This window comes from Sceloporus occidentalis, unplaced genomic scaffold (assembly GCF_023333645.1).
Source record: "Sceloporus occidentalis isolate IW3139 unplaced genomic scaffold, rSceOcc1.0.p SCAF_3, whole genome shotgun sequence".
Classification (NCBI taxonomy): Eukaryota; Metazoa; Chordata; class Lepidosauria; order Squamata; family Phrynosomatidae; genus Sceloporus; species Sceloporus occidentalis.
In genome coordinates, this window is record NW_028316983.1 from 140,740,658 (window position 1) to 140,753,391 (window position 12,734).

The 12,734-nt window shown below is 38.4% G+C and overlaps 1 protein-coding gene across 1 annotated transcript in view; it reads right to left on the reverse strand.

Annotated features, from left to right (window-relative positions):
• Positions 1 to 12,734, reverse strand: part of DNAH5 (dynein axonemal heavy chain 5) — a 158,754-nt gene that overhangs the window by 29,539 nt on the left and 116,481 nt on the right. Inside the window, exons 62-66 of the mRNA XM_089516460.1 lie at positions 12,539 to 12,674; positions 11,150 to 11,466; positions 10,373 to 10,528; positions 9,304 to 9,486; positions 1,812 to 2,055 (exon numbers count right to left, since the gene is read on the reverse strand). Of these exons, the coding sequence (XP_089372586.1) occupies positions 1,812 to 2,055; positions 9,304 to 9,486; positions 10,373 to 10,528; positions 11,150 to 11,466; positions 12,539 to 12,674 (1,036 nt within the window). The remainder of the gene's footprint in view (positions 1 to 1,811; positions 2,056 to 9,303; positions 9,487 to 10,372; positions 10,529 to 11,149; positions 11,467 to 12,538; positions 12,675 to 12,734) is intronic.

The window sequence follows — 12,734 nt, forward strand, 5'->3', positions numbered from 1 at the left end:
AACATTTCACAGATGAAAACCTAGAAACACGTGGCCAAGCAACATCACAGTGTGATCGAGATGGTAAACATTATTAATAAAGGAAAACACAAACTAGGAGAGGTTTTCAGCCTTTTCCCTGAGCTTCCTGGAAAGGACAAGAATCAATCTCTCTTCTCCACTCTACTCTGCTGAGTGAGCCATGTGCAAAATAATTTTGCACTTTGAATTCAGTTTATAAGCTGAAGACAAAAGGAGGAAGTTGGAGGAAAAGAGAGAAAATGGGACATTTTAAGAGGAACTGGAGGAGTGACAAAGGAGTAATTGGGATTGTTTCTCCCATACTGGATCAGTCAGAGAATATGTCATACCCCAGATCTATCTTTTTTAAAAACAAAAACAAATCAAATTAAAAAGCCTGTCAAATTTGAGAAATCAACTTCGGTTTCCCCGGAGCCACTTTTACCTCATTAGTTAATTTGGGAAAGGAGCATTACAGAAAAGGCAATTAAGGAGCTCAGGTTTTAGCCTGTAGCAAAGTCACGGTTGCATGCCAAAGCATAGAGAACTAATGTATTACAGAACCAATCTGGAGTTCAAGTTACTTTCTGAAAGGCCAATGGACTTTCAGCAGAAAACTGGTTTTTATGATTGATTTCTGGTTAGATTTTGACTTCTTATTAGTTTATCATTAATAATAATAATGAAGATATCAATCTTCATTTATTTATTTCTTGCCAGTCAGAATGAATAATTTCAATAATTTTCTCTCTTCTGGAGGTGAGAACTAGAAAGGAATAAAAACAGGAAAGCATTTTTTTTTTAATCCAACAGCATAATAGCAACTAAAAGTAGTCAATAAGAAGATAACACAAGTTAAGGGAGAAAGGCTTCCCTAAAACATCTCAACACCCAAGTAGGCTCATATAGGGGAATACAGTCCTTCGGATAATGTGGACACAAGCTGCATATGGGTTTTATAGATCATTGTTAGCCTTTTGAATTTTGCCCAGAAACAGACTCCAAGATGGGAATATTAGTTAAAAAGAAAACCGGTAGAAGTGCAGAGGAGAAAAGAAATACAGCACAAAACACAAAAGATGTTTTTAAAAGAAAGCCCAGTTGAAAGATTAAAGATGTGTACTCATGGTGGGAAGAGAATGCTGTAATGATGCTAATCGATCACACGGACAAAGCGAAACTGAGCCAAGACACATTGCTTGTGCTCACACATCACAACAAGCCGTGGTGCAATTTGCTGAAATATAGCTTGCTGTGATACGAAAATTCACCTCTGCTAACAAAACATGATTTGTTAATAAGCCAAAAACTGCAACCTGAACTCATATTTATTTGTTTGTTTTAGTTTATAAACTCTGGCTTGTTTACATTTTCCCTCTTGTTACTTCTGAATCCACAGTCATTGTTTGTCCCTGACTCCTTTCCCCAGAAGCTCACCCTGAAGCAGCAGCTGACAAAAGCAGAAGAAAAAGAAAGCAGAAACAAAACAGAAATAGAGAAAGCAAGATATTGTTTGTTTGGTCATATATTGTATAATCTGTGGTTTAAGGAATGAATAATGGTTAAAACAAATCATGGTTTAAGGGGATGTGACAACATGGCCACTGTTTCTGTTCAGTTCTGGTACCTAAGCTTTTGAACACTGTTTATAGATCAGTTATAGAGTAAAAGAAAACCATATATTTGAATTAGCTGTATAATCCCATTTCTTAATGTTTTCATATGCTAATATTGATCTCTCTGTTCCAGACAAATTTTTCATCATTGGTTTAACATGTTCAGATTCCCATCTTCCATGGCAATCAATTTACCTGGTCTATATTCCTCCCGGGCTGAATTAATCTGTACTTCGGTCTCAGCTGAAATTTGCAATTTCTGTGTCACCTCTTCTGCTGTTTTCTTTGTGTTACTAAGTACAATGATGAGACTCTCATCTTCCACCAGAGAACCTTGTGTGCTTGTCAGTCGATACAGTAAGTTATCTTCCAGTTCTTTCATCTTTCTTTTGTTAGCTGTCACATCTTCCATAAGATCAGTTCGCTCTTTCTCCAACTCCTGTTGGAGCACAAAACAAAGCAAAACTTCAACAAGACTCAGAATCAGAATCTGACTCTGTAATGCATATGATACATAGTGTAGCATGCACAGTATAACAGAGAAGCCAATACACCACTGATATTCCACCTAATTGGAATATTCCAGATATAAATTGTTACTTGAACAGCATTTCTGAAGGGAATACAGCCCTCCATATTCATGGATTCTACATTCATGGATTCAACCACCTGTGCCTTCATGAATTAAAAAAAGAATCCAAACATCAAACCTTGATTATACCATTTTATACAAGGAACACCATTTTACTATGCTGTTGTATATAATGGGAATTGAGCTCCTACAGGTTTTGGTATCCACAGGAGGTTCTAATCATCCATTCTCAAAATAGGTGAAAAGGCTACCCAAAGGTTTTTGGGTAGCATGCACAATAGTCCATAGCAAAGAGGTGAAACAGACAGGCTAAAAAAAAAAAGTGGTTTCCAGACACTTTGAAGGTGGGGCATTTAGATGACAAATGCCTCAAAAGTGGCTGGAAATGGACCAAAGCTGCACTCCAGGGCTAAAAGCCAGAGCAAAAAGAAGCTGGGATATTCAGGTTTAGGACACGGCTGCATATAAATGCCCTGATGCAAGTGTGGGGATGTAGCAAAGCAAAAAAATGAAAGTGAGATCATCCCAATGGACTATCATGCGGCCTTCCTCTCTTTCTGCTTCCCTCTGCCTTTCCTAGCATTATTGTTTTTTCCAGTTAGTCACACCTATTCATGATGTGGCCAAAGTACAACAGTCTCACTCTAATCATCTTGGCTTCCAGAGAGATTTCTGGTTGATCTGCTCTAGGACCAATTTGTTTGACTTCTTGGCTGTGCATGATACTCTTCTCCAGCACCACATCTCAAATGAATTAATTCTCTTCCTGTCGTCTGCATATATTATTATTATTATTATTATTATTATTATTATTATTAACTTTTATTTATAAAGCGCTGTAAATTTACATAGCGCTGTACATACAATCCTTTAGTTAGATGGTTCCCTGCCCTCAGGCTTACAATCTAAGAAGACACGACACAAAAGGAGAGGGGAGTGGTGGTGGGGAATGGGATCAGGTCCAGCAGTTCTTCTCCACCTCCGAGGCCTGGACCAAGGCAGATCGACTGGAGGAAGGGCTTGGCTTCTTAATGGATGGTTAAAAGGAGGCTTCCTGGGTCAGAGAGGGGCTCACCTCTGGGAATGCTTCTCTAAACAATATAGTCTTTAATTCAGTTTTGAAACTGGGTAGAGAAGTGATGAGGTGTGCATGTGGGGGAAGAAGGTTCTAGGAGTAAGGGGCAGCAAGCGAGAAGGGACGAATTCGGGAGGGGGCAGTGGTAGTCCTACACTGTGACAGGAGACCTTGACTACAAGAGTGGAGGGTGCGAGTAGGAATGTAAGGAGAAAGAAGGTCAGATAAGTAAGGAGGGGCCAATCCATGGAGGGCTTTGAAAGTCAATAATAAAAGCTTGTACCAGATGCGGAAGGGGAAGGGGAGCCAATGAAGGGAGGATAAAAGAGGTGAAACATGGTCAAAGCAGCGAGCGGATGTGACAATACGGGCAGCTGAATACTGGACAGAGATTAAAGGATGGAGGTGTGAAAGAGGAAGTCCTGTCAGAATATCTTAGATTGTTGATATTCCTTCTTCCTATTTTCACTCCTCCTTCTTCTGTGTCCAAGGCTGCTTTTCATATAATATGTTCTGCATGAAAGTTGAACAGATAGGGTGAGAGGATGCAGCCTTGTCTGACTCCTTTGCCAATTGGGAACCATTCTGTTTCTCCATATTCTGTCCAATAGTGGCCTCCTGTCCTGAGTAAAGATTCCTCATTAGAACTATCAGATGTGTTGGCACTCCCATGGCTTTAAGGCATTCCATAGTTTTTGGGATCTATGCAGACAAATGCCTTGCTATAGTCTATAAAGCACATGATGATTTTCTTTTGGAATTCCTTGGTGCAGTCCATTAGCCACCATATGTTTGCAATGTAGTACCTAGTACCTCTTCTTTTCCTGAATCCTGCTTGCACCTCTGGGAATTCTCTCTCCATGTATGGTTGGAGTTTATGTTGCAGAATTTTGAGCATGATTTTGCTTGCATGAGAGATTAGAGCTATGGTCCTATACTTACTGCAGTCTTTTGTATCTCCTTTTTTGTGGATGAGGATGTATATTGATCATTTCCAATCTCTTGGTCATCACTTTGTTTTCCATATCTGTTAACATATGTTGGCTAGCACTGGTGTCGATTCTGTTAGAGTGGATTGAAGCAATTCAATTTTAATATAATCTGTTCCTGCTGATTTATTTTTTTCCCATTTCTTTAATTGCAGCTTCCACCTCTGCTTTTGGAATTTGGGGTCCATCTTCATATGACTCTTCAATCCATATGTCCTTCATTTTGTTATCCCTTTTATATAGCTCTTCTGTGTACTGCCTCCAGTGTCTTTGTATTCCTTCCTGATCTTGAATTATTTTGTTTTTATTGTCATATAGTATCCTAGTCCTTGGTTTAAATTTCCCTTTGATTTCCTGGATCTTTCAGAATAGGTCTCTTGTTCTATCCTTTTTGTTGTTGTCCTCTATCTCTCTGCATTGATCGTTGTAGTAATTGTCATTATCTGTTTGCACCATTTGTTGAACTACAGCATACATGGTTCTGAGTTTGTTCCAGTTTCTCTTTGTTTTGCTTCTCTTCTTTCTTTTACTGCTTGTAGTGTTTTATATGACATCCATGGTTTCTTCTCTTTCTTTTTGGCTACTGTAAGTGTCTGTCTGCATTCTTCTCTAATTATGTCCTTGATTTCTGACCATAGTTCTTCTGGTTCCTGATCTATTGTGTTTAGTAGTTCAAATCTGTTCTTTATATGATTAGCTTTATGTCCCATGTTGATGTGTTGTCAATTTCTTTCTGGACTCCTTCATAAAATCTCACTATTTCTTCCTCTTTTGCATCTGTAGTTGGTACATATACTTGAATTATGGTAATATTCATAAGTTTCCCATGGAGCCTTATTCAGATGATCCAGTCTGATTTGGCATTATATGTTAATGCGTTCCATTTCCATTTTTACTATGTCCAGCTTCCCTTGGCTAATGCTTCTCACATTCTATGTTCCTATTATATGTGTTTTGCTACTCTGGATAAGCTTTGGACTTTTGAGTGGATCTCCTGCTTGCGTCATCATCTTTGGGGATTTTGTGCCTTTGGCTTTTCTAACAAGTGTGATTTCCTCTGTTTTTCTATCCCTGTGTTTGTTCCTTTTCCTGCCTGTGTCACACTTGGAATGTTTCATCATAAGGTATTCTAGATGAGGGGATTATGTAAGGAAGGTCACCATTACCTCTCTGTGCGCCATGATGTCACTATTGTTCTCTTAACATCAGTGCCACCCACCACTACTGCTGCTGCCTAGTAGCTGTTTGTCTCTCTTTGTAATCCCTCCTCTTGTTGTCTGATTGTTTCTCTACCCCTTTCCTCCCTCCATCTGTTACTCCCTATGTACCTTTTACTTAGGTATTTGTTCTATTCATGGCTTTGTTATTTATATAACAAAATATTAATTTTCTGCCATAAGTTCATTTATATCTTAGTACAGTTCCCCCTTGTCTTATGTGGGGGATCCGTTCTGGACCCCACACACACATACACACATAAGGTAAAAAGCACATATGCTCAAGCCCCATTACATATAATGGGGCTCGTGCTTGTCGCACAGCCATGCGCAAGCGCCTTTTGCCTATTCTCCTGGCGATTGCCATGTAAGCTGGAAGCCGCCTGTAACAAGCCCACGTATGGTGCAGGCTCACTGTGTTTATATCTCTCTGTGTTACTTTACACATTTAACAGTTAAACTCTCTAGTTGTTCTGGTTCTTAATATAAATTTAAATCAATGAATTATTTTGTGTTTGTGTGTGCATTCTTTCTTATCTATTAATCTTCCTTAAAATTCAAACCTGTTACACCCCATTTCTCTTTCCAAAATTCAGCTGCTTTTGACAAGTCCTACTTGAAATTATTTGTCATATTGTCTTTGATTAGTATAGTCCATCTGTCCATTTCTGCAGGGTCAATAAGTTTTCATAACCAGTTATTACTTGATGGTAATACCGTTTCTTTCCACTTCTGGGCATTTTCAACTTATGGCAACTCTAAGACAAATCTTTTCATGGGGTTTTCCTTGCAAGATTTGTTCAGAGGGGATTTGTCATTGCTCCCCCCCTCCGGTTTAAAGAGGGTGACTTCTTCAAAATCACACAGTGGCTTTCCATGGCCAAGTAGGGATTTCAGCACTGGTCTCAAAGAGTCCTACACTCAAACCAGTACAACACACTCCTAGTTCTATCACATCCTGAACACTGTGGATCCTATGGAAAACACTGTCAACTATATGGAGTGACAATAATGGCAGAAGAGTTCTTGCCAGCTGACAAGAAATCTAGAATTTTCCATGAAATGAACATTTGTGCAAGCAACCTGTATTATGCTCTATTTATAGTTGATTAAAATGCCCCAGTACATCCAAGTGCTATACAGACAGGAATGATTAATTTCACATTGTTAATGCTACCAAAAAGTTAATTTGCATTTAATTCAAAAGTCGTCTCATTCTGTAGAATGTGACTTGACCATAACGAGCTTTTTTTTTAAAAAAAAATCCTTGCATGAAAGAAAGACCTATGGCATGTACAATCTGTAGAAACAAAGGAAAACGTAATTGGGGATTGTGAAAGTAATTTATGAGAATTATGAGTTTTCTTTGGACACACCATGATAGGAAATCTGAACATTAAAAATGCAAATATCTTTGAAGCAAAATGGATGAAAAGGTAATCCAGAAAGAAATGAAGGAACATTTGCTCATTTCATTTGTTTTAATTAGTTTCCATTTCAAGATGAAAAGACTGGGAGGCAAAGATGTCTCCAGAATACAAGCAGGTGTAATTGTAGAGTTGTACCATGTGATCTTACGCTTATCACTTGATTTTGAATAATAGAAGAATTTTGACATTTAGTATGGAAACCATTTTGTTGCTACATTCCAAACATTATTTATATGACGCTCCCATTTTAGTGTGGAAGTGCTAGACATTAAAGCATTACATATCCCTTGAGTTGCAATACTTACAGAAAGTTGTTAAAATTAGAAACATGGGTCCAAAATCTTAAATAAATTTCCAAAAGTGATATGCTCTTTAGTAAAGCCTCAGTGAAGCACTGTCTCCAGCTGGACGAGCATGCTGACAATCAACTATGAGCACAGCAGTCTGTTTCCATTAATGGAGGTATTTAGAGTGGTCTGGATATATATTACCTTTTTCTTATACTCACTCAAAAGCTTATTAATAAACTGAAATGGTTTGGCTTCTGAAAAGAGTTGCAACAGATTAACTACAGGCCAAACACAGACTACTGACACACTGCAGTAATAATGCAGTTTGATACCACTTTAACTGTCATGGTTCCATCATATGGAATCTTGGGATTTGTAATTTGATGTGATCACTAAATGTGATATTCAATAAACTCCACCATCTAACATTTTTAAATGGAAACAACAGTTTAAGATCTCAATAGTCCTTTCTTCTGCAGCAGTGGTCATTCTGAACATTTCTTCTTCAAACAAAATTCTATTGGCACTTCCTATGAAAACAGCAGCTATGGAGGAGCAGTTTCTATCGGGACCACAGAAAAAGACAGGCTTAAGTGATATTCACCACCTCCAAGTTGATATTTGCATTTTTTTAAAAATGTGTCTGTTAAATCAAAGATGCATCTAATGCCATCTTCTTCTTTGGACCTAACATGTGTAACAATACCATTAGAATCAAACTGAAACTTTTTTCAGAAGATGAGAGTGTGTGATTTGTGGCCCTTCACACTTTCTGATGGACTGCAACTCAAATCAACCATAGGTTCAACAGTGAACTATAACCATTCAGGACTTGCATTCCAACAATATCTGGAGGTTACAAATTGCCCTCCCCAGGTTAGAGTAAACCATACTGCCTTCTCATGCAAATTAGCAAAATGTAATTCTCTCTTGCCTTCTAAGTCAAAATAAGAAACCTACTTAAAACCATAATTTCCAACTATGGTTTAAGGAGCAAGCAATGACCATAATTTGTTGATTCAGAATCAACTAAACACTAGAAGTTGCTTGACCCAGAAAGTCACAAAGGAGAGGGAAAGGAAAATGTGACAATCTGAGGCTTAGATCCAGCTGCCAAACCATATCAGATGTATGTCAAACCCAGTAGAGAATCTAAGTAATTTCAGGTTTCAATTCTGGGCACATTCACACAGGTGTCATTCTCCCTTGCCTCTGGTAAATACTGTTCTACAAAGTGCCTACTGTTACGCCTTTCTAAAATTTGAGCACCCTCACCAGTTTCCCTTGGATTTTCAGAAATACCATTAAAGAGATAATTAAAGGCAGACTTTAAGAGTAATACACATGAGCTAAATTGTTCCGGTAGCCATTGCTAGTCAAACTTTGGCAGTAATAAGTTGGAAACCTAAGGGAAAGTAGGATGATGGAGATGAGGGTGAAGATTTACCAAGAAAACTCTGTTGGGAGATCTTCCTGATTTTTCAAACTCAGTGGAAGAGAACATGCTTTGCAAGCTGAAGGTCCCAGGTTCCACTTCTGGTATCTTCAATTAAGGAATCTTGAGTTTCGGAGATGGGAAGACCTTTGCTTAAGAATTTGGAAAGGCACTCCCAGTCAATGTAAGCACTGGCTTGTATTCAACTGTGTCCATCTGCCAATGGAACAGATTATAGCTCCTGCTGCAGGCCTGTGCACAATCCCCAAATGTGTTTTGTATGGTTTGGAGACCTTCTGAAGTCTGCATGGAAGTGCAGAGGGGAGTACAGGTGGAGGAAGTCTCTTCATGCAAAAGGAAATCCACATATGTCACTTTGCATGCTCAATGGGCCTTACTCAATTTGGATAATTTCATACATTTGTATGTAACATACAAAATATTTAAAATAGGAGCACATAAATGGCAGGTGGTAAAGGAGACTGTGAGCTGAGTTGTATTGATTTTGCTTTAGCGTTTTACTCGTGTTACCAGAGTTTTGTGTTGGCTCCACTGCATGACAGGGAAGTAGAAAGTTCATTCATCTAATATGGGAGAGGGACTTCAGTACATACAGTTCTAAAATTATTCTTTCTTGCTCTAGAACAAATTTTACCTACCTGTTTTTCTGTTAGAATGACTCTTCCTAGAAGCTGATCTTCCAGACCTTTCATAGTGACAGTAAAATCAATAATGGAGGTGCGAGCACTGATTTCAGGAGTATATGCTGGATTTGGAAGCTTAGTGGTAATATAAAGTCTGAAGCCATTCATTACATCCACTTCTTTATCCCCAACTTTTACCTAATTAACAAAGATAGAACAGAAATAGAAGCCTTCGTGATCTATTTTACTGCTTCAACTGGTCATTTATTGTGCACTTAAGTTCTGTGGTTTTTTTCTCACATAATAGAGTATATAATATTCGCACAATATCCAAGTAAGTAATGGCCTGTTTTCCTTCATGCATCACATAGTATACAACCTGTTTCAAAAGCTAATTTATTTCTACATAGTGTTCAAATCTCAATATTCAAAATTCAAAATAGGAAAAGGCTGGTTTTATTGTTTCTAGTGTATAACTCTCTTATGGAGCCAGTGAGTACATCAACCCCAGACAGTAGCAAGCTTATGCAACTGCCACCACCCCATTTTTGCAAGCCAACAGTTCTTTAAAATATCCTGAGAACTGGCTGTTTCAGTTAATTTACATTGTGATGAGGCTACATACTTTCTTCAGCTAAATGTTAAAATTCTTCAGCATTACATTGTTGCAATGCATTGTGGCATGTTGCACAGGAAACAAAGACAAATACAGTGCGCCCTTTGTTTATGCAGGACATCTGTTCTGGACTCTCCCGTGTAAAACAAAAAAATGCCTATGTTCGAGCCCCATTTAAATGAATGGGGCTTGTGCATGCGGTGGTGCAGCGGTGTGGTGGTGCACATGCACCATGAGCGCATGCCCCATTTGTTCCTATGGGACGTGCCACCCTTTCTTCCCTGTGTGGCTTTCAGCATATGCTGAAAGCCGCGTATGATGCTGGCGCACTATAAATGGATGACAAAAGGGAGAAAACAGAAAGTTTCTGTTTCTAGAGTGGGAAGCATAAAAGTACAGGTTATTTTCTTACACCAACCTCAATGAAATTACCATGACAAGAGATGTATAGACTAATATTTCTCTCACCTTGTATGTAGAACCTGTTTTGATGAAATTTTTTTCCAGTACATTATCCAAAGCTGGATCCAACTCTTCACCAACATCTTCAATTAACAGTGGCCTTCCCAGAGAAAGACTATCCTCCAAGTGGTTTCTGAAATACTTGTGATTTAGAGAGGTTATCTGGAAAGAGAAATCATCTTACCCATGTATTATCCTAACAGGACAACCAAGACCAAAAAAAAATGTCCTACACATCTGGCATTTCATTTCAATTTGAAGAATAATTTGGACTGGGACCATAAAAAGAGGAAGGGTTATAGCTCCCCACTGCATGCCATAATATGAATCTGGTCTAACACCATTTTGAAGATTTTCATACCAGCGCTTAATGTGGGATAAGCGCTGGACACAGTAAGGGCTGGAATGAAAATCTTCTTTGCCCCACTTGGCTATTTCTGGTATAGGATTCATCATGCATCACAAGTTTAAGGATACTACACCACAGAGTGACACCCCTTCTGGGTTGTTACCCAGTGCAGTCTGCACCATTCCACTCTCCCAGTTACACTACTGCTATCAACCTGGATTATTTCTCCAGTGAGGTTATAGCTGTTGCATGTGGACATGGAGTCAGCCTTGTATCTCAATATTTCTAGTTTACAAATGAAACTAAATACATTTTACCAACCAACACTTTCCTATTAATGTGTTGTTTTGTAAAGTCTGCTCTAAAGTGTGGATTTTCTTTCCATCATTGCTTTATACCAAGCATGAATATACTCATACTTGAACATAGATTACCTGCAGTTCATTCCTGGTTTCTTTGTTTTTAATCCAAATCTTGCCCTGAGTCTGTGGATCAATCAGCAAAGGGTAACGAGCGGCCTTTGTGACAATGATGCCATTCTGTATGGATAGATCATCGTTCGGCAGCCCTTGAAGGTTCCATTCACTGACAGTTGGAGTATCAATCAGCATCTCTGTGAGGTTTAGATTGTTTCCAAATGGGATTTTCCTGGTTTTCATTTCTTTTTGCCAACTGTTCAACAACAGATTGCGGAATTCTTGGTTGAAAGGCCCAGAATAGGACAGAAAGGCTGTAGCCAGCAATACATCTCCTGAATTAACACAGAGAAATCAAACTTGATGTTTGCTGAAGCACTTTGTAAATCCCAGGATTCCATTCTCCATTCTGATATTTTGTGTTAGCTCAAAACACCAATTCACTCTAGACTTATGTATTGAGTGTATACAGGAAAGAAAAATTATATTTTTGTCACCCTAGTGAGAAAAGGTATTAATGGATAGGTGACAAGGTAAAGGGGAAGTCATAGACCCTGTTGTGCTCTTGAAGGGTCTGTAAAGACATCTCAGACCTTCTCAATGACAGGATCCTAGCATCTGCTCCAACTTGCTATTTAGGGAGGTGATCAGGCAGCTTCAGGACTAGATGCACTAGAACCCTTTCATGAGACTTCAGATTGTTCCCAGGACCACAACCCATTTTCCCCAAAATAAATATTGTTCTATAACTGAGAGGTAGGTATGAGGCAAACTCTGGCTCTTCTCTAGTATGGGTTTCCACAATTTATTGTGGGTGTTTATAAAAAGTATTTATTGCAAGTATTTATAAACCTCTTTATGTTTAAAGATTTTAAAGCAGCATACAACAATCATACAATATGCAGCATAAAACAATGCATACATATTTGCACTATCAATAAGAGTAAAATGCATAGTGGACTAAACAACACCAGCAGGACTTGCAAAAATAGGTTTGATTTCAACATGTGGCCCAAAATAAGAATTGTTGGATCCTGTCTAATATCAGGGCAAGAGTATTCTACACAGTGGGTGCCACAAAAAATGATGTCTAGAGAAGGTTTACCCCTCTGGGTCAGCATTGCCAGTGTGTTCCTCAAGTGCTTCAGTTAATTAGTACTTACTACATCAATTGTGATGGGACTTTTTTTTTTTTTTTTTTTTTTTTTTTTTTTTTTTGATTAGAGCAAATCTGTAGCCTATGAAAGCTCTTGCCTTCAAATTTTCACAGGATTCATTGCTGGTTTTAATACAAAGATCAGAAAATTAACAAGAGAAGAAAACAAGAATGTAGACTTCACTCATTCAGTCCCCTGTTGCTAAAACATACTCAATGTAGCTGATGATTTAATAGAGCATTTGCCTTACCCACAAGCCTCTTTGTTTGTGAAGCAAACTCTTTACTTTGTTCAGTCCACCTTTCTTTCTCACCACCCAGACCACTAATAAGACTGGAGGCTGTCTGCATTTTATGCCTGCAGCGTTCTGCATCCTCAAGCAATGTCTGCCAAAGGTTTAAAAAATGCATGAATGAAATATTAGTACTCCTGTGTGGTATGTTATA